The sequence below is a fragment of the Alexandromys fortis genome, unplaced genomic scaffold (genome assembly GCF_014885135.2).
Source record: "Alexandromys fortis isolate MF-2015 unplaced genomic scaffold, M_Fortis_MF-2015_v1.1 scaffold_1, whole genome shotgun sequence".
NCBI lineage: Eukaryota > Metazoa > Chordata > Mammalia > Rodentia > Cricetidae > Alexandromys > Alexandromys fortis.
The window spans coordinates 3,104,214-3,130,750 of NW_026067927.1; the positions used below are offsets into that span (position 1 = coordinate 3,104,214).

The 26,537-nt window shown below is 43.0% G+C and overlaps 1 protein-coding gene across 3 annotated transcripts in view; it reads left to right on the forward strand.

The window, feature by feature from the left end:
- Nucleotides 1-67: 67 nt before the first annotated feature.
- Nucleotides 68-26,537, forward strand: part of Ogfod1 (2-oxoglutarate and iron dependent oxygenase domain containing 1) — a 36,069-nt gene continuing 9,599 nt past the window's right edge. The window contains exons 1-13 of one of the 3 annotated variants that reach the window (XR_007592000.1): nt 68-254; nt 2,343-2,488; nt 5,584-5,630; nt 9,542-9,642; nt 12,564-12,680; nt 13,335-13,426; nt 13,619-13,747; nt 14,092-14,205; nt 15,212-15,291; nt 15,536-15,849; nt 20,806-20,928; nt 21,383-21,441; nt 22,074-22,403. Coding sequence is in view for 2 of the 3 variants with exons in the window: in XM_050143815.1 (XP_049999772.1) it covers nt 101-254; nt 2,343-2,488; nt 5,584-5,630; nt 9,542-9,642; nt 12,564-12,680; nt 13,335-13,426; nt 13,619-13,747; nt 14,092-14,205; nt 15,212-15,291; nt 15,536-15,849; nt 20,806-20,928; nt 21,383-21,441; nt 22,074-22,235 (1,638 nt within the window). In the remaining variant the exon portion in view is untranslated. Of the gene's footprint in view, nt 255-2,342; nt 2,489-5,583; nt 5,631-9,541; nt 9,643-12,563; nt 12,681-13,334; nt 13,427-13,618; nt 13,748-14,091; nt 14,206-15,211; nt 15,292-15,535; nt 15,850-20,805; nt 20,929-21,382; nt 21,442-22,073; nt 26,537 lie in introns of those variants that run through there. The other 2 variants (XM_050143815.1, XM_050143816.1) reach the window with 2 other exon arrangements.

The window sequence follows — 26,537 nt, forward strand, 5'->3', positions numbered from 1 at the left end:
TGATACTGGGACTAAGGAGTGAGGCATTTCGGGAACGGTAGTTTCTGGAGGGAAATAGCTTCCTGACTTCCCTGACCGTGGGTTTGTGCAACGTGAGGCGATGAACGGGAAGCGGCCCGCGGATCCTGGCCCAGCGCGGCCAATGAAGAAGGGAAAGAAGCAGGTGGCGGCGGAGTTTTCGGACGCTGTCACGGAAGAAACAGTGAAGAAGCAGGTGGCTGAAGCCTGGAGCCACCGGTCGCCCTTCAGCCATGGTAATGGGGTGCTGTGAGGGAGGAGAGGCGAGGGAAGGACCATAAGCCACCTCCGACTCCGGCCCCGACTGCTGCTCGGTTCTTTCCAAATTCGATTGATTTGACCAGCCTCGGGAGGAAAATAAATATAGACCTGGGAGTGTGGGGAAGTAAACTCAGGGTTGAGTTCTAGAATCAGGGGTCGCTTATAGAATCCCTCTGCTGGTTGGTTGTACGTCGTCATCGGGCAGTGCGTTTAACTTTGCTTAAGCGTCAGTTTCTTTTATACAACGGCATCGTTAATAGAATTCCCCTCGGAAAGGTAGGACTGACAGACTAATGCTTGTAGACATTCATAAGAGTTTCCCTGAGAACCAGTAAACATCTAGCAAGTGTCGCCGGACGGTCTACCAGCACAGACGTTGAGAGCTGCGGGATAGCTAGTACCTCCAGGTACCAGTTTTCACATGCATCGTCATTGGCCAATGACGCATGAAACGAAAGGATCTTGAAAGGAACCATCGTTCCAGACTTAGCTACAACTTATTTATACAACTTATAAATACAGTGCGAATCTGCTGAGTGCGTCTTGAATTTTCTCCCCAAGTTTGCCATTTTTGTTTTGTTTTGTTTTGTTTTCTTGTTTGTTTGTTTCGTTTTAAAGAGTCGAATCCTGGGCGCGCTCTGGACGCAGAGAGAACGTGTGAGTTTAGCGTTTAAAATGCAAGCTCTGGGCCGGGCGGTGGTGGCGCACGCCTTTAATCCCAGCTCTTGGGAGGCAGAGGCAGGAGGATCTCTGTGAGTTCCAGACCAGCCTGGTCTACAAGAGCTAGTTCCAGGACAGGCCCCAAAACCACAGAGAAATCCTGTCTCAAAAAACCAAAATAAATAAATAAATAAATAGAATTTAAAAAAATAAAATGCAAGCTCTGGGTGCTCATTAGAGACTTCTCAGTTTCCTCGTCTGTTGCATTGGCGACAAATATCTATTCCTCAGTTGTTGAGAAGGTAAATGAGACAATTCCTGTAAAGCACCACTGGGTCAGGCTTGGTTGTTAGTCATAAATTGATAATCTAGTGGAAGTGAAGTCAATTAGAAGGTTAGAAATCAAACTGATATTTCTTTCTTTTTCTTTTTTTTTGGGGGGGGGGGAGAGTTGGATTTGAGACAGGGTTTCTCTGTAGCTTTGGAGCCTGTCCTGGAACTCGCTTTGTAGACCAGACTGGCCTCGAAGTCACAGAGATCCACCTGCCTCTGCCTCCCGAGTGCTGGGTTTCAAGATGTGCGCCACCACCGCCCGACCTATTTCTTTTTTAAAACGCAGTCACTTCCTCCCACAGAAAAGTTTGGGAAAGCAAGGGCAGGGGCAGGATTGAAGAGAAAATGGCCAGCCACTTTTCTCTGGAGAAAATGAGCTAAGAATCTAAAGTGCGATGGGTTGGGGTTGGGGTAGAGGGGTGGAGAGAGGCCTCAGAGGTTAAGAGCACTGGTTGCTCTTCCAGAGACCAGAGTTCAATTCCCACAACCACATGGTGACTCATGACCATCTATAATGAGATCTGGTGCCCTCTTCTGGCTGGCAGGGATTCATGCAGACAGAACATTGTATGCATAATAAATAAATCTTTAAAAAAAAAAGAATCAAAAATGCACTGATGCAAACTAAAAATCTTAAAACAACAACAGAATAAGAGCTGCCAAGTGGTGGTGGTGCACGCCTGTAATCCCAGCACTCAGAAGGCAGAGGCGGACAGATCTCTGAGTTTGAGGCCTACCTGGGCTACAAAGCAAATTCCAGGACAGGACTGTTACACAGAGAAACCTTACCTCGAAAAACTAAAAACAAACAAACAAAAAACAAAGACAAAAACGAGAACTTCCATTAGTGTTATCCACTCTGCACATTAAAAACTGGCATTTAAGCCCAGTGTCTGAGAAAGACAGTCTTGAATGCGTGAGGAATGACATAACTTACGATTTTTCTCTGAATCTTAGGTTCCCCAAAATATTAAGTTCCCCAAACTCCTGATTGTCTCCCTTTGTATTCGGTCATGCCACCTGGTATAATGAGGAGAAGAAAGACAAGGGAAATATTTTTCTTCCAACAGAAGCTATTGTCTTGGATGTGGATCCTTTTCTTCACTGCATAATCCCAAACTTCATCCAAAGCCAAGACTTCCTGGAAGGACTTCAGAAGGAGCTTTTGAGCCTGGACTTCCATGAAAAGTACAATGATTTGTATAAATTCCAACAGGTATTTATCCCTATTACTTGAGCTCTTTCTCCTCGGATAGTCCCAGGCTCGAAAATCATTCATGACTGCTGCTCTTCCAGAGGACCCAGGTTTAGGTCCCAGGACCCATCACGTGGTTCACCAAACTCTAAGAGCACCTGTCTGCACATGCTCACAGACAGATACAAATACATACCTATAATCTCATTTTTTAAGACTCAAGGTTCTAGATTAGGTTTGTTTTCAAGAGCCTTCACCTTGACATTGATTTTCATTCCTTTAACATAAGCAGCTTACTGGGTGTTGGCTGTTAGGATTATGAGGGAGTTATTACAATAGTTTTAAGGGAGGTTTTTTGGCAACTTCTGCTCTCCAACATCTAAGGTAATAGAGATGATGATGACGGGATAGTCAATGCTTTAAGCTAGTGAGTGAGTATATAATAAACAAGGGGGATGAAGTATATTTGGGGTGATGTGGCATAAGTCTTTATTTGAAGATAATAACCATTCAAACTTTTGAGTTCATGTCTTTGTGGTTCGATGTGCTGCAGTTCAAGTATTCTGCATTACAATGTATCTAGCAGAAAGGGAAAATGATTTTTTTCCTCTGGGGAGTAGGTGTGCTGTTTTGATCCCAAAACCTTGAGTACACTAAGCACACACTCTGTCACTGACTTGTACCCCAACTCCCCATTCTTTTTGGTAGACAGTATAATTTAGTTTTTAAAAGGCTATCTTGAAATCAGAAAATTTTTTTCTACTCTTAGAAGACAGCCATTACTAGGTGGTGACAGCGCACACCTTTAATCCCAGCACTCAAGAGGCAGAGGCAGGTGAATTCAAGACCAGCCTGGTCTACAGAGCAAGTTTCAGGACAGCCAGGGCTACACACAGAGAAATCTTGTAGGGAGGTAGGGAGAGAGAGCCCTGTCTAGCACAGAAATACAAGCCAGTGGTATCATCAATGTGGAGTCGTCTTCAATACAGGGACCACGCACTCTCATAGGCTGTCAAGAGTTTAAAAATTCAACAAAGGGCTGGAAAGATAGCTTAGCACTTGAGAGCACTGACTCCCTTTCCAGTGGGCCTGCGGTCCAGTCACAGCCCCCACATGGCTGCCCACACCCATCTATAACTCCACTCCCAAGAAATTCAACACCCTCTGCTGGTCTTTACTTATGCTTACAGTGTTCTGCTAGCATGTGTGCCTACATGCCAGAAGAGGGCACCAGATCTCATTATATATGGTTGTGAGCCACCTGGTGGTTGCTAGGAATTGAACTAGGACCTCTGGAAGAGCAGCCCGTACTCTTACCTCTGAGCCACCTCTCCAGCCCAAAATGAGTCATTCTTAACTCCTTGTTCACCCCTCATGTCCCATCCACTGAGAACACTTTCTTCACTGCCTCTCAGAACACTTGATACACTTCCAGCGTCAGCAGCAGTCTCCTCCCAAGCTGTCTCTCTTACTGTGATGTTTCAGTGTGTTAGCCAGTCTCCTACCTCCACCTGCTTCTAGAACTGTCACCATTTTGTTCTTTTCATGTAAGTGGATTCGAGAGAATTGGAAAATATATGCCCACATAAAAACTTGCTCACAGATGTTCATAGAAGCAACCAGACATTACCCACTGATGAATGAGTAAACAAAATGTGGTTTGCCCATCTAGTGGATATTATTTGATCATAAAAAGTAAGTCAGAGGGGGCTGGAGAGATGGCTCAGTGGTTAAGAGCATTGCCTGCTCTTCCAGAGGTCCTGAGTTCAATTTCCGGCAACCACATGGTGGCTCACAACCATCTGTAAAGAGGTCTGGCGCCCTCTTCTGGCCTGCAGACATACACACAGAATATTGTATACATAATAAATAAATATTAAAAAAAAAAAGTAAGTCAGAGCTGCAACATGGACGAACCTTAGAAACATTTTGCTAAGTATGGAAGCCAGTGTGGCTCTGGGACCGCTGAGATGGTTACCACCGAGTTCAGAACCCACATAAAAAAATGAGCTATGGTAGCAAGTAATTTCAGCCTTCTCTAATGAGATGGGAAGTACAGACAAGAAGCTTGTGGGCCAGTTAGAAGTATGCAGTGCAGTAGGAACGAGAGAGACCTTTCCTCCACAAGGTGGAAAGAGAGAACTGATCCCTGATGTTGACTTGGGACCTTCACATGTGCGCATGGCACAGCCATACCTACATTTTCACATACAGTAATACATATAACTTATAATAAATATAAATAAATGTATAAAATAAGCCAAACTCAAAGTGTTATGTATGATATGATTTCTTTTAAATGTCCAGAAAAGGCAGATAGGCCCATAGAAACAAGAAGCAGGGTGATGTTTGTTAAGAGCTGGTAGTAGAAAAGATGGAATCCAACTGCCTAGTAGATACTAGATTTTATTTTGTACTGTTAAATTCTGGACTAATGTAGCATGTTTGACTGCATCATGAATGTGTGAAACCCATGGAATTATATACTTTTAAGTGATTAAAATGCTATATTCTTTACTACAGGGCTTTTTCTCTTAAAATATTATTTCATGTTCCTCCTTTGCTTGAAAACTAATGACTCTTCTTTTCCTTGGGTAAAAGCCAATGTACATAATTGGCTCTGGGCCAACAGTGCCCCCCATTAGACCCTTGGTCGCCATCTGTTGCTCTCCCATTTGCATTTTCCCTAGCCGCTTAGTCTCACCTCAGTATTTTGGATAAATTTCGCTTTTCCTCACTGAAGTCTACCATGGCTCACCTACTCATAATTGCAGACCCTTTCCTATTCTCAGCACTGCCCACTCCTCTCTCTGTTGTCTTTTCTTATGCACTTGTCACCTTTATGCTAATAAATTACATTTTATGTTTACTATATGTCTCCTTCAACAAATGTAAGCTTCTCTGTAGCAAACACTTCAGTATTTGCTGAATGAATAAGGTGCAAAGATACTAAGTCACCTACCCACATCATAGCTGCAAGATGAAGGGGTCATGTGTCAGACCTGGTAGTTCTCTTCAGTCTAGGCGCTTCTATCAAGAGTCCTCACTGTTGTTCTTTGCATCCATATACTGTAACAAGGTCTAACAAGGAAATCCTTTTTTTTTTTATGACGAAGTCTGATGATTTGAAGAAAAGCAAAGAGCCTCATATCTCAGCTTTAAGGTAAGCAAGTCATATTTGTTGGGTGCCAGATGTATGTTAGGGAGAGCACTGAGTGCTTTAAGTGTTAATTCATCCAGTCTTTGTTGACATGATTGCATTTGATAAAGGAAGAAATAAACCCTAAGAAACCTAAGTAACTTCTTCAAGACAACCCAGCAAAGATACAAATCCAAGCCTTGCTTGATCGCTTCATCTTCCTTCCTTCCTTCCTTCCTTCCTTCCTTCCTTCCTTCCTTCCTTCCTCCCTCCCTCCCTCCCTCCCTCCCTCCCTCCCTTCCTTCCTTCCTTCCTTCCTTCCTTCCTTCCTCCTTTCTCCTTCCATCCCTTCCTTCTTTTTTTCCCTTCCTTGTGGATAGGATCTTAGGCAGGCCTAGGATATACTATGTATGTTGCTCAGGATGTACTATGTATGAAAGTCACAGAAGTCCTCCTGCCTCAGATTACCAAGTGCTGGGATTACAAACATGAGTCATCATTCCTGGCTTCAAATTCTTAATAATAAAATGTTTCGCTTTGTTGTTGTGAGGGAAACAAAGTAACAATGGAGATAGCATTGTCTGCTCATGAAGCTAGGAAGTAATGAAAATTAAAACTCCCTTGACCAGATAGATACATTTTCATACCACTTCAGTCCTTTAAAAGATGATGTATCAAAACACTTAAAAGTATGCATTTAAATAATTATTAGCGGGGCATTGGTGGTGCACACCTTTAATCCTAGCTCTTGGGAGGCAGAGGCGGGTGGATCTCTGTGAGTTCAAGGCCAGCCTTGTCTACAGAGTGAGTTCCAGGACAGGCTCCAAAGTTACACAGGGAAACCCTGTCTAGAAAAAAACAAAAACAAAAAAGATTATTGTATTTATGGGTGTTTTGCCTGCATGTATGCATTTGCCCCATATGTAGGCAGTACCACCTATGGACATCAGAAGATGTTGGAGCCCCTGAAACTGGAGTTGCAGGTGGTTGTGAGCTGCCAAGTAGGTTCTGGGAACTGAACCTAGGTTCTCTGCAAAAGCAGCTGGTGCTCTAAACCAGAGCCATTTCTCTAGACCCGAAAGTATGCACATTTTGTAAAAGTAATTCTAAGAACTGACCGTGACAAAGCAAAGACATACACAAAGATTCCATACACCTACTCCGCAGCCATGAGTACGTGTGTGGAATAAACAAGAGTCACACTTTGTCAATAAAGTCAACGATACTTTTTAAAAAATATCTGAAACCTAGTGTTCTCTATAGTTGCTGTATTTTTCTAGATGAATTAGCAATATTTTCTCCCCTTAGGGATGTCTAAGAGGATAGTTATTATAACCAAAGACATCTTAGGTCTTTGGAATATACTGTTTTCAAAAGGAAGAGTGTGCTATAGACATAAACTGTTTATCTGTGTACAAACTGAGAGACTTGGAAATAGACTAATAGGATTACAGAACTTTAAAAAATATTTTCTTTTTACTTATTTAGAACCTTTTTTCTATAATGAGCACGTGCTTTATTTTTCTAAAAAAATTATATTTATTATATATAAAGTGTTTTGTCTGCATGTGTGCCGGCAGGCCAGAAGAGGCCTGGGGTTATAGTTATGTACCACATGTCCAGCTAAAAGTTTTTAATTATCAGAGTTAACTTCATTTCAGAGTTGACTGGCTGAACTAGTTATAACTTGTATTAAAGAGACTTCTGCACAAAGGACCAGCTTAGCTTATAATGGAAATGTTCATTAGCTTTTTTTATTTACACCTTGCTAGCGTCAGAACATCTACAGATGTTTGGTTGATTGTGTAATGATTAATTTAGTATTCGTCTTTATTATAATTTAAAGTCATTTGGGCCGGTGAGTTGGCTCAGCTGGTAAAGGTGCTTTCCACCAAGACTAATGACCTGATTTCAATTCCCAGTACACACGTGGTAGAAGAAGAAAGATGACTTCCACATATTGTCCTCTTACCTTAACACGTGTGTTGTGTGTGCACACGCACACACAAATAAGAGTTTTGGAAAGGTTATTTTGTGATCTTCTGCAGCTGCTCGCCCTAGTGTTTATTAAATAACAGTGCTAGTGTTACTGGAGCCCCTAGCACTCACATCTTACTCTTGACCCAACTTCTTGTCTGTGAAGAAAAAAGTGGCATAAAGTACATCAGATGGGAAAATGAGTTTGTGTACAGTTATGTCCCAGAAGTGGAGAGAGCTGTTCTCAGTTGGATTCTACCCTCCCCATGGCACCGTTACATTTTTAGAAAGGACACAATAAAAAGCCAGGAAAGATACACATGTAGATTTAACCGAAGCTGGATTTAGAAAAAAGACAGTTCAAAAGTCTTAATTTCAGCCTGGCAGTGGTGGTGCACGCCTTTAACCCCAGCACTTTGGAGGCAGAGACAGATGGATCTCTATGAGTTCCAGGCCAGCCTGATCTATAGAGTGAGTTCCAGGACAGCCAGAGCTACACAGTGAAACCCTGTCTCGAAAAATGCATGTATACATATATGTGTGTGTGTGTGTGTGTGTGTGTGTGTGTGTGTGTATTATATTTCTCCTAAGATCAAGGGCACATCATTGCATTAGTATTAGTGCTTATGATACTGAGATTTATAACAGGAAATGCATATTTGATCGTCGTCCCCATTTTTGGCAACAAGCTCCTAAAATTTAGAATTCAAGTGTTGAGATTAGTGAAGGTAAATGGAGACTCTTTTGTTAGGGAAAAAAACTTTCTACCACATTTGAGCTTATAATGGGCAACCCCAAAGGTTGGAGAAGAAGGGACAGTTGCCAAGAAGATAACTAAGAATGTAGCTCTCAGCTCTAACCATTCCAGCCTCCAGGAAAAGCACAGAGGGTAGTTAGGTGAGGTAGGATTGCTACAAGTTTTAGAGTCTAGCCTGGGCTACGTAGTATGTTGTAAGCCAAGCCTACAAAGCAGGACCTTGTTTCACAGAGAAGGGCTGACAGTTGGCTGAATGCATCCCCACTGTGGTTTCTTTAGTCAACCATGCCTATGTAGGAAAGCGTCCATAAGTTCCTGAGGTGCCAGGGAGGTGGGAGAGAGGTTCTATTTTCTCTATCCAGGACTCTGTGCTGTGAATCTTTTATATTTGACTCTTCCTGAGTTGAATCACTTTTTTTAAAGAAAATTATTGTTGTTGTTTTTAGATGAGTTCTTATGTGTGTAGATGCCCCTGGAGGCCAGAGAACATTAGATCCTCTGGAACTGGAGTAATCAGGAAGTTGTGAGCTTCCTGATGTGGGTGCTGGGAACTAGACCCAGGTTCTATGCAAGAATAGGAAGTGCTATTAATCACTGAGCCGTCTCTCCAACCCCCGAGTTGTGTCATTTTATATTAAACTGATGAGACAATAAGTTAAAAATTACCTAACAAATGATCCAACTTGAGGAGGGTACTGTAGGGACCTCCTATTTATACCCCATGAGCACAACTCATGAGTTGGTCCTCTATTGGTCTATAGGTGGGGTCAATCCTATGAGACTGAGCCCTGTAGATTGTGTAAGAATGGAGCTGAGTTTTAAGGTGTCCTTATTGTTTCCAAAAATAGTTAACAGGGAAAACTCCACCTATTTGGTGTCAGAAGCAAAATGTGTAAGAAAAAGCAATTGAGTTTTCCCAGGGCGGTTGGTAGTGTAACAGTGGTGTGGTGCCTGACCACAAAGATCAAGGCGCTGGTGTGGGAGGACTTAGCAGGGCAAACGGCCAGAGAAAGAAGTGCAGGAGACTCAGGGCCTGCACACTACGGTAGCTGGGGGGTTTCGTTATTTCTCTGGGAACTTGACACCGTGCATGCAAGTGGGAATAGGAATGGAGGTGACCTTAAGAGAGCCTGAGGATGGCACGGCTCCAGCTCGAGCCCGTGCTATAGCATAACAAGTTGTCTTTTGTTCACACTTCTAGGAAACTTATGTTTGAAGATTTTCGGGACTGGCTTTCTAAGGTTTCCAGCATTGACCTAGAACCAACCATTGACATGTCCTGTGCCAAATACGAGTTCACTGGTAAGGAGGATAAAGCCCTGCTGTCTAAAGATTTCAAGGCTTTAACTCCACAATGATGGAAAGATAGCGTCAGGGCACCAGGTAGCATCCTAGTAAGGATTTAACTCTTATGTGAAAATAGCCAACACAAAGAATAAAGTAGTGCTTCTCTTTAGGTGTATAAGAGTTATTGATCATATTTTCAGAAAAATTCTCATACCAACTGCATATCGTATTGCAAAACTCTAAAGGTGATGCTGGAAATTCTGTCCTTATATTTCTAAAAGTTTCCTCTATGCTGTTTTTCCTTTCTTTATTTTGAATTTAGTGAGTGAATACAGGAAGTGGACTGTGTAAATAGTTATAGTCCCTGTCGCCTGCCTTCCCTCTTCAGAAGAGCTCATAAATTTGTGGAGGAATATGTTTACCTTTTTATATAGAATAAAAAATTGCTTGGTTTTGTTTTACTAAATTTTGATTCAGGTTTCCTATTGTATATAGTCTTGGAGAAGTCTAAACTGGTAAAATGTTTTGGAGATAAACTTAATCCTACATAAGAAAACCTGTTATGTATCTTTATTGCTTTTTCTTTTTTTATTTTTATTTTTTATTTTTTTTTTTTGAGACAAGGTCTGACCCTATAATTCAGGCTGGTCCCAGCCTCACAGAAATCACCTGCCCATTTTCTTGAGTGCTGGTATTACAGGTGTGAGCTACCACATCCAGTTTTGTTTTTTGATTTTTTTATTTTGTTTTTTTAGTTTGAAGTAATTTCAAACTCAAATAGAAGTGGCAGGCATAGCACGAATAATTTGTTTTCCTGTTTTATTTGAAGGACAGTTGCAGTCCTGGGATTCCATAGGCCTGAACATTTCAGTCATTCTTTCTCCATGCAATGGTGAACTTTCAGAGTGAGAAAGTTGACAGGCCTATGTTCCCACCTAATTCATAGGCCTCGCTCATCTGTCACTGTTTCTTCTTGATGCAAAAAGATCTTGTTGGGAATGGCACACTGCATTCACTTGTCCTGTCCATTGAGCCCTCATTAGTCTAAAACAGCCTCTTGGTCTCTCCTGAACTTCCGGGACCTGGATGCTTCGGAAGACTTAGAGGCAGGTATTTTTAACAGCTCCTTCAGTCTGGGCTTATATCGCCATGTTTCTGCAATACCTAGGATTGTAAGACTTTGCTACCAGACCTGACTGTAAGAATTTGCAGGAGTCAAACCAAGAATTTGCACACGCTGCTTTTAGATTATGTTATTAACATGTTTCACACCAAACTTTAGTTCAGTTATTTTCACAGGTAATTTTCATATTGTTAAACTACTGCAAGTGATATTTTTCTAGTCGTCATTGCTTCTACTTTCCTTAGTTGTCATTCCACTGTAATGAAAAGTTTTCCCACTGTTTATTCATCAATTTGCTTATGTCAGTATGAATTTGTGGATTACTATTCATATAGTGAGCTATTGCGGTTGCTGTTGTTAAAGTGAGGCTTATGTTGTCTTTGATTTGGTCAAGGAGAACCCTCTAGAGCTGATCTGGGGCCTCTTACTACGTTCTTATCATTCTTGATTTCCTAATTTCTGCAAAGCAGAATTTTCAAGGCTTGTCTTCTCTTTCCTATGCCAGGTCTAGAATGACCTAGGATGCACCCCGGTTTAATGAAGAATGATACTTGAAAGTCAAGGCCAGGACTCGGTCTGTGTCACTGGGGTGTCACCTACACCCTTTCAGTGAAAATGCCAGAATATGACCCTCTACGTATACACACAAATGTATACACGTAACGCTTATGTATTTCTATACCTACATAGCTGTAGATTCAGGAAACTGGATCCATATTGCTTTCTCCAGTGCTAGTTGAATACTACAAGGTTTATTCTAGATTTCTTTTCTTTAACTGTAACACCTAGCTCCCATTATCTTCAACTTATTTACTCCAATCCCTTCATGTATAAATGGTCCCAGTTCAGTGTAACCTTTACTCTGTCCCATCCTGCATAGATGCTTACCTTGCTCAGCCCCACCAAATGGCTTTAGAAAATTCGGTTAGGCAGTTAATAAGAACAGGAACAGGCCCAGAGAGGTGGCTTGGTTCAGTGGGTTAAAGGCACTTGCCACCAAACCTGACAATGTGAGTTTGATTTCTGGGACCCACGTGGTGGAAGAAGAGGACCAACTTTACAGTTGTCCTCTGGTCCACATGTCCCTCTCCCGCCCCCAACACACACAGTAAATAAATGATAAGAAAAGGCCTTTTAAAGGAAAAAGGGATCTATGTACCCATGAACAGTAAGATTTCTTAAGACATTCTTTGGAATAGCCAAGAAATACAAACAATTTAAGAACTAAGAAATGCAATTAGGGAAAATGTAAATTTACAGTCTATATAGTACAGTGACTGTGCAGCCATTAAAAGTGATGCCTAGGGTGTAAATTGATATGGAAAAATACTCGCTTTGTAATTTTAAGGAAGTCTTTACGTGAATACACATGAGAAAAAAATAACAAAAATGTGTGGAAAAGGTGTTAGTAACTATATTGTAGATCTGTCTGTAGTCGTTGTGTTTAAAGCTTTCTATATTGGATGGGTTTTATTGCTGCATTTACAAAAGAGAAGAAGTTTCATTTTAAAACTGCAAGACAAGCCGGCGATGGTGGCGCACGCCTTTAATCCCAGCACTCGGGAGGCAGAGGCAGGTGGATCTCTGTGAGTTCGAGACCAGCCTGGTCTACAGAGCTAGTGCCAGGACAGTCTCCAAAGTCACAGAGAAACCTTGTCTCGAAAAACCAAAACAAAAAAAAAACAAAAAAAAAAAAAAGAAACTGCAAGACAGTTAAAGCTGGAGTTAATACAGTCAGAGGAACTGATTGGATACAGAAACAGACAACAGCTACTCTGTGCAGTGATCTAAATTATGCTTTAAATGATTGCAGATGCTCTACTATGCCATGACGATGAGCTGGAGGGGCGCCGGATTGCCTTCATTCTGTACCTGGTTCCTTCCTGGGACAGGAACTTGGGGGGCACCCTGGACCTTTACGACACTGATGGTAAAATGCACATTTACCGCCTTCAGTAGCCACTCCTGAATTCCAACCGTTGCCTCGGATCACCATTCTGATATATAGTGTGTTAAAGGAGTAGAAACCATGTATTTAGCTGGGCAGTAGTGGCGCACGCCTTTAATCCACCCAACACTCGGGGAGGGAGAAGCAGACAGATCCCTGTGAGTTTGAGGCTACCCTGGTCTACAAAGCAAGTTACACAGAGAAACCTGTCTGAAAAACAAACAAGCAAACAAAACCAAAAAGAAAAAAGAAACCACGTATTTGTCACAGTGACTGGCACAGGTGGAACTAATGCTGGCCCTAACAATGACCTCTTGAAATTATATTTCAAATACCTGTTCCAGAGACAAAGCTGATTAAGATGAGAAGTAGATCTTGTTCTGTGTCCTGGTGTGCCTGTGAACAGCAGCCTGTCTGACAAGAGCTTAGGTTTTAGAGTGTCTCACCATAGCTTGGCTCTAGGAAAAGGAGACGCTAATCCAGCTTTCAGCAATAATAGAAGCTCATGTCACTTAGCAGACTAGCAAGTTTAAAACAGGTAACAGGAGTATCTGAGAATGTCAAGAGCAGGATGAGGCAGCCTGACAGTAGTAATGATGATGAACCCATTTACGGATGTCTTCTCTTCTGATGCAGAACACTTGCAGCCAAAGCAGATTGTCAAGTCTCTTATCCCTTCGTGGAACAAACTGGTTTTCTTTGAAGTATCTCCAGTATCCTTTCACCAGGTAAATATTGTAAGACGATTCAGTAGTGCACTAAGGGTCAAGGATTTTTACCCACCCTCTAGGCTTGTCGGTCCACTTCCTGCTGGACTTCCTATCTCACTGGGTTGTTTGCATACCTAGCTCATGTCCTTAGATTGTCTTCACTCTCCATCCTTGGTGTTGATGTGCTTGCTGCTGGTCTTGCTCTTGCAGGTGTCTGAAGTCCTGTCTGAAGAAGCATCACGTTTATCCATAAGTGGCTGGTTTCATGGTCCTCCGTTAACCAGGCCTCCCACCTACTTTGAGCCCCTGATCCCTCGAAACCCTCATATCCCACAAGATGTAAGCATAAGTGATTGGGATTCTTCTTTTATGCACTACAGCACCTTAGTTGTTTTTCTGATTTCACTATTATGGGGACCATGTGAGCTGATGTATTTTTGCAGTACTAGAAATTAAGCCAAGGGCCTTGTATATGGTAGCAAACCTGTTTTTTGATCTAAAGTTAGATCTTTTCAGTGCTGAAACTGCACTTTGAACTTTCACTTTTCTTAGGTCGATTTTTCCAAGTTTGCTAGTACTTTGGGCTTGCTAGGAGAAACGTAAAGAGTGGGGACTATGGAATGATGTAAGCACAGAAGCTATAGATATTAATGGATCTCGTGTGTCTGCTGCTTTTTTATAAGCATGAAATTTTGTATGAGTGGATCAACCCTGCTTATCTGGAAACGGATTATCAAATGCAAATCCAAGAAGAATTTGAGGAAAGGTCTGAAATCCTCCTGAAGGAGTTTCTTAAGGTATGCCGCCATAGCCTGTTCTGTGTGTGTTGTTGAGGTGTCATCCTGCTAAAACCAACCGAGAGTTGTTTTCCTTCTTGTTCAAATGTTTATGTAATTCTCTTCAAATCAAATGTACAAATTACAGTAATAAGTCTTGCTGTCAGGTATGGGTATGTGACATCCCCAGGACACAACATACATTTTTAAGTTTTGTTTGTTTGTTTATTATTTTGTTTTATTGCCATGTATGTATGCACACATGCATGTTGGTGCTCAAGGAGGCCAGAAGAGGGCATCAGATCCCCTGGAACTGAAGGTGGGGGGGGTCCTTCGTAATAAGCACTTTTAATCATTGAACCATCTCTCCTGCCCAGCCAGGACTATATTGGTTCATGTGCATGCATGCACATGCACACACATACACTGTAGTGTGAATTCTAATTGGTCTTAATAATAAAAGCCCTGAGTCAGATATAGGGGTAAATACTAAAAGATCAGAGAAGCAGAGCAGCCAGCCACTAGTTCTTACCTCTACCGAATCCTCAGAGCAAATGAACAATCCTGTGCCCAGGAATCCTCAGAATGCCATGAGCTCCTGTCTTCTCCCACCTTGCATTCCTCTCTCTGCCCAGCCATATGCTGTCTCCACCTCCCTAGTGCTGGGATTAAAGATGTGAGCCACCACCGCCTGGCTCTGGTTCTCTTTTAGACTGAATCAATTTCATGTAGCCCAGGGTGGCTTTGAACTCACAGAGATCTGTCTGCCTCTGTTTCCTGAGTGCTGGGATTAAAGGTGTGTGCCACCACCACCTCGCTCAAAATCTTTAATAATAAATTTACAAACACTTAATGGAATAGCCTGATGACACTTAGCTCTCTTAACTCAAGCTACCCCAAAGATCTTGTATATAAGAGGAAATATTCAAATGGACCTCTTAGGAATCAGCCAGCTGATACTGTGCAGAGCTAGAGAAATGAGGATTACAGGAAGAGCTGCTAACTTCTTTGTTTGCTTATTTTCCAGCCTGAGAAATTTGCCAAGGTCTGTGAAGCCTTGGAGAAAGGAGATGTGGAATGGAGTAGCCGTGGTCCCCCAAACAAAAGGTAGAGGTCACCGTCACAGATCTGTATTCAGTGCCCCCTCTTCCGTCTGCATAGCTCATCTCCAATAGGACACTTGCCTTAGCATTGAGTTCCCCAGGACATGCTGCAGCAGGCCCTAGCAGAGTCTCACCATGCTCAGAAGTTGTGCCATCATTTAGGGAGAAGCTCAAAGCTAATGACCAGCTTTGATTGCATGAGCGATCTCACGTGTGGGGCTGAGGAGCTTGCCATTGCTGCTTTTCAGGTTTTATGAGAAAGCGGAAGAAAGTAATCTCCCTGACATACTGAAGGAGTGCATGGGATTGTTTCGCTCCGAGGCCCTGTTCTTGCTGCTCTCCAACTTCACCGGCCTGAAGCTCCACTTCTTGGCTCCATCAGAGGATGATGAGGTTGAGGACAAAGGAGAGGGGGAAGCAGGCTGTGCTGCTGATGGCACCGAAGAAGGGACTAGCCAAAGCCCCTCAGCGCCTGAGAATAATCAGGCAGCTGTTGGCAGCCACAGTCCAGAGAGTGGTGAACAGGCAGACCTGGAACCACAGGAAGACGAAGCAAAGAAAGGTAAGCTGGCGTTAGGACTCGCCTTTGTTTACCGTTCCTCAGTCAAGTGATTTATTCCTAGCTGTGTAACAGACGCTTCCTGAACATCACTGTCACTCTGGATCCTGAGTTCTTCTAAGGAGATGGCAGAGGTCAAATCTATACACAGAAAACAACCATCAAACAATGCTAAAGGCTTACACAGCATCCTGTGTTTACTGCCATCAGTGGTCCTCCTCTCCCCCACTGCTACCATTCTCCATTCTGACTCCAAGGAAGTGTACTAGCTGTTCTCCTGGAAATGTTCTTTCTACATTTCTTTTCTCATTCAGATCTGAACAGTGAGGGGCACTTCCTCAGAGAACCTTTTCCGTGTCCCACTCTCACCCAAGGCTGCTCGGTCATGGTCAGTCCTTGTCACAACCTCACTACAGTGCTGTGTACGCAGTGCCACGGTCTCTGAATTCATCTGTGCTTCAGTCCTGTTGTGTCTGGAGGAGTCACTTAGGGCCATTGTTTTTTGTGTGCGTGGTGGCATCCATCCCCGTTGGCTCTTAGCAATAGTCCCAGCTTCTCTTCTGCATAGCTCCCTGGGCCCTGAGGGAGGGTGTGATGAAAACATCCCACTTAGGACTAAGCGTTCCAAAACCTTAGTCTCTTAGTCCCATCTACTTTAAGAAGAAGCTTCTGTGACGATGACTGAGCAAGGCACTGATATATGGGAATAGCAGTATCTGCTAAAGGAACACAACAGTAAAATGACTGCAGTATCATTAGGACTCATTATCCTAATACATCCTAACATAATAATCAAACTTGTCTGTTTTCATACTAATACCAGGCTCCTTTCTTGTTTGTTTGTTTTGTTTGTTTGTTTGGTTGGTTGGTTTTGTTTTTTTAATAACTATAGCTCTGTAGTACAATTTGAGATTGGGGATAGTGACATTTCCGGTAGGTCTCTTATCATTTAGGATTATAATAGCTATCCTGAGTTTTTTGTGTCTCTGTATGAAGCTGAAAATTGCCCTTTCCATTCTGTGGAGAATTGTGTTGGAATTATAGTGGTATTGCATTGAATCTGTAGATTGCTTTTGGTAGGATGGCCCGTTTTTACTCTATTAATCCTACTGGTCCAGGAGGCTGGGAGATCTTTTCATCTTCTGATATCTTCTTCAATGTCTTAAAGTTTTTATTTTAAAAGTCCTTCACTTCCTTGGTTAGAGTTTTCCCAGGATATTTTAAGGCTATTGTGAAAGGTAGTTTCCCTGATGTCATTTGTATGTAGGGACTGCTGATTTTTGTGTGTTAATTTTGTGTCCTGCTACTTTGCTGAAGGTGTTTATCACCTGTAGTAGTTTCCTGTTGCAGTTTTTAGGCTCACTTATGTATACAGTCATATCATCTGCAAATAAAGATACTTTGGCTTCTTTTCCTATTTGTATGCCCTTGGTCTCTCATTTAGTTGTCTTACTGCTCTAGCTAAGACTCCAAGTACTGTATTGAATAGATGTGGAGAGAGTGGACATCCTTGTCTAGTTCCTGATTTTAGTGAAAATGCTTTGAGTTTCTCTCTAGGTTGATGTTGACTGGGTCTGCTGTAAATTGCCTTTATTGTGTTGATGTATGTCCCTTGAATCCCTAATGTCTCTGTCTAACTGCTGTCATAAAGGGGAGTTTGTCCAAGGTACTTTCTGCATCTGATGGGATGGTCATGTGGTTTTTGTCTTGCAGTCTGTCTATATGGTAAATTACATTTATCAATTTACATATGTTGAACCATCCCTGCATCTCTGGGATGAAACCTACTTGATCATGATAGAGAATCTTTTTTATGTATTTTTGGATCTAGTTTACAAGTATTTTATTAGTAATTTTTCATCTCTGTTCAGAAGGGATTCTCTTTGTTGGGTCTTTGTGTGGCTTGGGTGTCAGGGTAATTGTGGCCTCATAAAAAGAATTAGGCAGCCAGGTGTGGTGTCACATGCCTTTCTTCTGAGCACTCAGAAGGCAGAGAGAGGCCAGCCTGGTCTACAAAGCAAGGTCTAAGTAGATTTTTGGGTTTTTTAAAGATTATTTATTTATTTTATGTATGAGTGCTCTATTGGCATTACAACTTTATGCCAGAAGAGGGCATCGGATCCCACTATAGATGGTTGTGAGCCACCATGTGGTTGCTGGGAACTGAACTCAGGAGCTCTGGAAGAGCAGTCAGTGCTCTTAATCACTAAGCCATCTTTCCAGTCCCTTTCTATTGTTGATATTCAGCTTTAATCCACAGTGGTCAGATGGGATGCAGGGGGGCATTTTCATTTTCTTATATCTCTTGAGATTTACTTTGTTTCCATGTATATGGCCTATTTTGGAGGAAGTTCCATGAGCTGCTAAGAAGGTGTATTCTTTTGTGTTTAGGTGAAATATTCTGTATATATATGCTGGGTCCATTTAATAATGTTATTTAACTCTAGTATTTCTATATCTAATTTTTGTCTGGATGACCTGTCTATTGGTAATAATGGGTGGGGTATTGAAGTCTCACACTATCACTGTGTGAGGATCAATATATGATTTTACCTGTAATAATTTTTTTTATGAACTTGGGTGCCCTTGTGTTTGGTGCATAAATAAACTTCCTCTTTTTGGATTTTTCCTTTGAGTTTCTGGTGTCCTTCCTGCTCTTTTCAGATCAATTTTGTTTTGAAGTCTCTTTTGTTAGATGTTAAATGGCTATACCTGCTTTCTTCTTTAGTCTATTTGCTTAAAATACCTTTTTCCACCCCTTTGCCCTAAGGTAACGTCTGTCCTTGGTGGTGTGTTGTGTTTCTTGACTGCAGCAAAAGGGTGTATCCTGTTTTCCCATCCATTTTGTTAGTCTGGGTCTTTTATTGGGTAATAGAGACCACTGATATTAAGAGTTACCCATAAGCAGTGTTTATTGATTCCTGTTACTGATTTGTCATGGTCTGGGTCCCCCCTCCCTTTGATTGACTGGTCTGGGATTGTTTATTCCTTGTTTTCTTGTATGTGATTAACCTCTTCAGACTGAAGTTTTCCTTCTGGTACCTTCTGTGGTAGCCAGGTACTGCTTAAATTTAGTTTTATTGTGGAATATTTTATTTTATCCATTTATGGTGATTGATAGCTTTGCTGGGTAAAGTAATCTGGATTGGCATCTGTGGTCTCTAAGAGTTTGTAAAACATCCATTCAGGCCCGTCTAGCTTTTAGTCTCCATTGACAAGTCAGGTGTTATTCTAATGGGGCTGCCCTTATGTGTTGCTTGGTCTTTTCTCTTGAAGTTCTTAATAGTTTTTCTTTGTACATTTAGTGTTTTGATTACTATGTGTGATGTGAAATTTTTCCAGTCCTGTTTATTTGGTTTTCTATATGTTTCTTATACCGTTATAGGCATTTCCTTCTAAAGAATTTTTTTCTATTTTGTTGCAAACATTTTCTATACCTTTGTCATGGGTTTCTTCTCCTTCCTCTGTTCTTATTATTTTAGATTTTTAGATAAGATCTTTTCATAATATCCCAGATTTTTTGGTTGTTTTGTACTTGGATTTTTTTTTTTTTTGCTTGTTTTTATTTTTAGATTTAACATTTTCTTTGACTGAGGTATCCATTTCTTTTACCTTGTTTCGGGGGCCTGAGAGAGTCTTCCATTTCTTGTACTCTATTGGTGAGGTTTATCTCTGAGGGTTTTGTTTGAGTTTCTAAATTTTCCATTTCCAGTTTGTCACATTGAATTTTCTTGTATTTTGGTTGGGAGCCTAGTTTTTCACGGCTGAGTCACTTCTCCAGCCCGAGATCAGGTTTTCTGTAGTGATTCTATTTTAACTTTCATGTCTTGAACAGTTTTCATTATTTTACTCCATTGATTTTGTTTTCTCAGACTTCATTAAAATATTTAAGTCCTCTTTAAGGTCTTTGGACGTATTTATAACTGCTGTCTTGAAGCCCTTGCCCTGTACTTCAGCTGCACTGTATCTCCCAGGGCCTACTGTAGCAGGGTTCCGGGGTTCCAGTACAGGCACTTTGTCTCGGCTCTCCATGTTAACGTTTTGTGCTGGTGTCTTGGCATCTGTAGTTAATGAGGTGATTCTAGGTGTTGATATCTGGTCTTGTATTTGTTGGATGGGTATTCTATTTCTTGATTTCTGTTGCCCTCTCTGGATCTTAGGAAAGTATGGTTTGTAGATGTAAGTTTCTGTCCCACCTGGTCCCACAACCATTCAGTCCCAAATAAACACACAGAGAGGACTAGAGATGGGCTGGGATGAAAGGATGAGAGGAGCTGTGGGAAAGAGCTAGGGGTGCTCTCCGCAGTAAGAGTCAGGGTCCCCAGAGAGTTGGAGGTGTGGTGGGATGAGGGATCTTTCAAGTAGGATGCAGTAGGACAGAGAATAAGTCTGGAGAGACAGGATGAAAGGGCTAGAAGGACCCTGGGTCTGTACCAAGAGTTGGAGTCTTTAGTGAATGGAGACAGGGTGAGAGGAAGGGTCTCTGCAAGCAGGCTGCTGCAGGGCTTGCCGGGGAGAAAGAAGAGACTGTGACAAAGACAAGGTGTGTAGTGGCAAGGGTGTGGCCACGGGCAGGGGCTGGTGGGAAGGGTTTCTAGGTATCTGCAGCTGGTGAAGGAATGGAGGTAGGCTAAAAGCAACAGCTGACTGGATTGGCAGGAAAGAGCTAAACTGGGTCCTAAAAGGTGAGGCCTTCAGGGAATGGAGGTAGGGGAGAGGGGGAGCCCCTGCAAGCTGCCACTGGAGGCTTCAGATGAGAGTGGAGAGACCACACTAGAGACCAGAGAGGAGAGAGAGTGAGAGCTGATTGCTGACGAGACTTTACGGCGGCCTGCAGCTGAGGGGCTGTGGGATGCTTCCCACATGCTGTTCTGTCATCCCTAATCAGTATTCCCTGCAGTCAAGCATGCGTGTTAAAGTTGTAAATAATGTGCTGGGTGTTGTCTTGTGTTTTCTTAGAGTCGGGTGTTCCCATGTGCCAGGGGGAGCTGAGGCATTGGAAGCCTGGTCACTACACGTTAGTCCACGACAACAGCAAGACTGAATTTGCCCTGGACCTGTTTCTCTACTGTGGCTGTGAAGGTAGGAAGGGGCAAGGCAATCAATTGTCTCCTAGTCCAGGCAGGCTTCCAGGGGGCCTCCCTCCAGCTGACCCAACCATAAGCACTTTCCTGTGGGCACGCTCGCACAGTTCTAGAGGATGCCGGGGATCATGAGTTTGTGTCTCCAAATCAGACTCTTGTCTGGGGATGGAAAGGTAGACCATACCTGATTATTTCCCTAGCTCTCCACCACAACAGCGGGGTCTATATTTTTTTCATTATAATTGCCCTTATCAGTGTATCTAACATTTAATTCCTTTAATTTTCTCATTCAATGTTAGTAAGTAAGCCTGTGTTCCAAGTTCAGCTGTCTGGGGAATGAGGCGTTTAAAGGAAAGGGAATCCACAGCAGCAGATGCTAAATGCCAGTACAGACGTCCCAGAGCCCTTGCTGTCCAGGGTGAGCTCAGTGCTGTTTGTCTTTCCCTTGTCAGGCTGGGAGCCAGAATATGGCGGCTTTACTTCCTACATTGCCAAGGGTGAAGATGAAGAGGTAAGAGTCTCCCTTCTCATAACTAGTTCCCTTTCCTAGCTTGAAAAAGTTCTTTTCTTAAAACACCTGGTAATTTATTTACCTAATGGTTTGATTTTGGCTTTTTTGACACAAGGTCTCACTATATGGCCCAGGCCAGCCTAGAACTCACTATCTCACCCAGGCTGGCCTCATACTTCCACACCTGCCTCCACCTAGCAAGTGCTGAGATTGCAGGTGTGAGCCACCATGCCTGGCAAGAAACCTCAGTGAGTGCTCTTAGCTGATAAATTCACGCTGGCCTGCCTTGCAGTGGCTCTAATTTTACAAGGACATACTCGGCTTTGGAAGAAAAATCACCAAGCATTGTTCCACCTTACTGAGAACCTGTGGGTTAAGAGGCTTCTGCCCACTAATTTTTCTAGGCAGTTGGGAACAAACGCATTAGGCCAAATTTTCCTCTTTTCTGAGTGTTGCTAGTGAGTCAGAGCCTGCTGGAAAATGTCTTGACGGAGAAAAGCTCATCTCCTAACGAAGGATCTTTGAAAGACTCCGCACCCCCGGCTTAAATATTCGCCGTGGAAAGTGAGCGTGAATGGCTGCAGGGCTGAGAATGAGCTCTGCTTTCTGACATCTCGTGTTTCCCGTTGCAGCTGCTCATAGTAAATCCAGAAAACAATTCTTTGGCATTGGTCTACAGAGACAGAGAAACTCTGAAATTTGTGAAGCACATTAACCACCGAAGCCTAGAGCAAAAGAAAACCTTCCCAAACAGAAGTGGTTTCTGGGACTTCGCCTTTGTCTATTATGAGTAACGGGTGGGCAAAGCCAACCAGCATCACTTCATCGTGCTGGGAAACCTGGAGTCCTCGTGGAGGCTGAGGGCGTCCTTCAAAGGGGCTCTCCTTACTGGCTGTGCTGTGCATGCAGACCTGTAACACCAACCTTAGGAGGCAGAGGAAGGAGGGGCCTCCAGTTCCAAGGTCAGTGTGGTCTATACTGTGAGACCCTGTCCCAAAACAAAACAAATCTTGGTCATCCTTTTATGGAACTCAACCTAGACATCAGCCTCCAGCTATGTACTTATCTCTTGGTTTTTTTAACCCCCATCTCACACACACACACACACACACACACACACACACACACACATGCACACACTCAGTTCTTTTGGTTCTATAGTGACTGCCTCAGCAACTTCTAATTTTGGTGACTTTTTATTTATTGTGGTAAAATATATGTAACATAAAATGTAGCAGGATAACTTTTATTTTTTGGTTTGAGGGTTTTGTTTTTGACAAGGTTTTACTATGTAGCCCAGGCTAGCTCTGAACTACTGACCCTTCCACCTCAGCCTCCAAGTTCTGGCATCATAGGCATGAGCCACCACTCGCACCAGTTCTTGCATGTCCAGGTCGGTGGAACTGAGCACACTGGCAGTGCTCCAGAGCATCCATCACTGCCATCCGTATCCAAAGTGAAATTCCGTGCCTTGTGAATAGTCAGCCTCACTCGCTACTGCCTCTTCTCTCTTGACTGTTTGCCTCCTAAGTGAATCATAAAGTATTTATCCCTTCATAATTGCCTTGCTTCACTTAGCACGAAGTCCTCAAGGTTCAACAGACTTCCCAGTGATTTTTCTTTTTCACTTCTGTGTGGTTGTAGAAGCATGTGTAATCCGGTTCATGCTGAGTCTGAGAGCTGTGACGGTTTGAGTCATTGCACTGCTCCCCACTGTGGCCCGAGTTCCACCCTGGCTCTCAGGACTGTTTACTCACGTGGGTAGTGTTGCTTCATTGGGAAAGGTCTGGCTGAAAACTTCCTTGGCCCTGGGAATTATGTGGCTGAGAACGAGGACAGGCTGCTTACTACCCTCTGTATTTACTCGCAGGCGTCTACCACAGTGGTTCTCAACCTGGGGGTCTTGGCTCTTTCACAGAGGTCAGATATCAGATCTGTGCATATCAGATATTTATATGATTCATTCCAGTAGCAAAACTACAGTTACGAAGTAGCAACGAAATAATTTTATGGCTGGGGGTCACCACAATGAGAGGAACTGTTTTAAGGGTTTGCAGCGTTAGGACAGTTAAGAACCGCTCATCCACTGCCTTCCAAACCTAGAGCTGTGGCTTCTGTGATTCTAGCCTCCCAGTGACTGGGTTCCTTAATGCTGGCGGACCGGGTGTAAATTTTGTTGCCTTTTCCTTCTTTTAAAGACTAGCGTCAGAAAGCCAAGTCAGAGTCACAGGAAGCCTCACTCTGCCTCCATTCTTTTCCCTGCTCTGCTCCATGGGGCTGTGACACAGCTCTTCCCACTGCGGGACACACACAATGGCTGAACATGTCCCCACCCCACCCCGGGTCCGTTTGCTGCTGTCTCGATTTCTGTCTGTCCTTGCAGGTTTCAGTGTGGAGTTTACTAATAGGAAAAGCACTGGGCCTTTAAATTTCTCATCCGCACTTCTCTTTCGTGTCTTCAGACTCCACCCAAGTACCATCTGTCTGTTAACATTGATGGACTCAGTTTGTTTGCTTTGTTCCATTAAGTAAAACACATTTAACATCATAGCCTAATGGATAACTTATAAGTCTTAAGTGTTCTGATATTAAGCATAAAAAAGTAACTGTTAAATAATGATAAGAATATCCAGACCTAACTTGAGGAGGCATGAAACTTTAATCCCAGCTCTTAGGAGGTAGAGGCAAGATCAAGAGTTCTTCCCTCAGCTACACAGTGAGCTCAAGGCCAACCTGAGCAATAGTAGACCTTGTCTCAAAATCAAAGAAAGTTCGGGGAGAGCCGACACATCTTGATCCCAGCACTCGGGAGGCAGAGGCAGGCAGATCTGTGAGCCTGAGGCCCTGTTTCAACAAGAAAGAAAGACTATCCAGAGCGAGTTTGAGGGCTGTCTTCCCATGCCGGGCAGTGATGGGCATTCTCCATGTACACTGCTTTGGACTCCAGCGTCATCAACCACAGAGTACCGCTCAGATAGGACTACACATACTTTGTTGCTAATGGTTAATTTTGAAGCCTGTGCTTTCTGAATCGCTGCAGACTAAAGGAAGGCACCCCCTCCTCCCTGTTTGGAGTACTGGGACTCCGATCCAGACTTGCTATACCTCCAGTCATTCTTGCTTTCTTCTACCTTGTTTTGTTTGATTTTTCTGAGACAGGTACTCACATTGCAGGCCAGGCTGACCTTTTAACTCAAGGCCCTCCTGCCTCAGGCTCCTCCGTGGCAGGATTACAGCAGTAAGCTACTGCATCCAGCTCCCTTGGTTTCTGCTGTGTCCTCATGATTGAACTTAGCTAACATTTTGTTTGTGGATTAACTCCACGAAGACCCAGGGAAAGTGCTAAAGAAAGCATCCTATGAGCCAAAGCATATACCTCTTAGCACCACCCAGCTTCTCCAGTTCTGGAGACCTGTGTCCCCTTTATCCCCATCTGCTATGGTCTGCCACAGCAGGACCTTTACAAGACTGGGCTGAAATGCCCAGACTGAAAGAACCCCAGAGGTTCTCTTGCTGAGCCTCCTGGCCTGCAAGAACAACAGAACCTGCAGATTGCTTTCTGTTCTGATGACAGTTGCTATTTGTCATCCGTCATGTGCCACATCATTGATGTTTCACTGAGATAAATGGCATATGACAGTAAGCCCATAAGTCTACAGTGGAGCTGAAGGATTCCTATAGCCAGATCACTCATGGTCATGGTGACAACAGACCACCTGTGCTGCCGCTGCATGACTACACGCATGCAGCTGTGCACAGAATGGCGGATGCAGGCCACTGTTTTCTGTTCATTACATACTACCTGCTCAGAGTGCACTGCTGAGGCGTTAACTCCCATGTGGCTGCAGGGAAGTCCTTCCCAAGGTACTTCAGAGGAAGGGTGGCTATGGGGGCTGGCGTTTCTGTGCATGTTACTGCCCTCTCAAGATCACCGTAGAACAGAACACAGGGGAAGGCAGTGATGAAGATGGCAATCATAAGTGTGTGAGCCTGAGCCAGTGTGTGTGTCTTAGTTTTTAATAAAAATTTCAGAAAGTTTTTTAAAAAATTGAAAATAACTTGGAGGAAATATTTTTGTACAGTTATACAGTATAAAGTGTTGTTATAAGTCAGTTATAAAAATTACAGTTTAAAATAAAGGAGTTCTATTACGTAAGCTAAGGCTACTGAACATAGAGTATTTTTAACGTGGTGCACAGGTCGGGAGCTTGAAAGCTTCCGCTTGTCTGTCCAGGTACACTGTCGGGTCTGCATAATGAACCTGCCTCAGTTCTGACTCTGCTTCATTCCTGATCCTAACTGACTGCTGCTTTGGGCATGGGGCAAGAGTCAATGTGGATTCTTAATACCTCTTCTTGGTAAAAGCTATGCTACTTTCTGTGTGACGAATAAATGGCATGTTTCTTTCTGTCCTTAGTAGTGAGCCTCTAACTCCTTTTTACTTCGTTTTCTTATTTATTGGTGTTTTGAGAAGGGTCTCTGTGCACACCCTAGCTCCCCATCTGCTCAGATTACAGAAGTATAGCACCGTGTCCAGCTCTGAACTTCCAGTTCTTGTGCTCCTTTTCCTCAAGGTGGGTCTCCCCCGAAGATGACAGCTTCCTATCTTTTCAGACTATATAAATATGCATGTTCATTGTTGAGAAATTAAAACAAAATTAAAATTGTAGAAAAATACAAAGGCCAGTTGAAATCTCACCCTGCGACAACACCTTGTTGCTTTGAGTGTGCCAGCATGGCTGCCCTGCACTGCTTTAGGAAGCATGGTTCCTCTCTGCTCTCTCTGCCCCTTCTCCTAGTGGGAAGAGACAAAGACAAGGTTCTAGGCAGCCTTACAGGCAGGGCTCTGACGGAGTGACTAAGGCCACCACTGCATACAAGAATGAAACAGTTACCTGAGTGCTCCTTAAGAAAGTCTCTTTCAGGTCCTTAGAATGAACACAGCAGCCAGGGATGCATTTGGAGATCTGCTGACAGACCGCCTTCAAACTTGTTTTTCCTTAATATAAATTTGTTTACACACATCTTTGAGTGATTAAAAATTTTGAATGTATTTTTGTTTTCCCCAAAAAATAAAGATGTTTTGTGCATTTTTG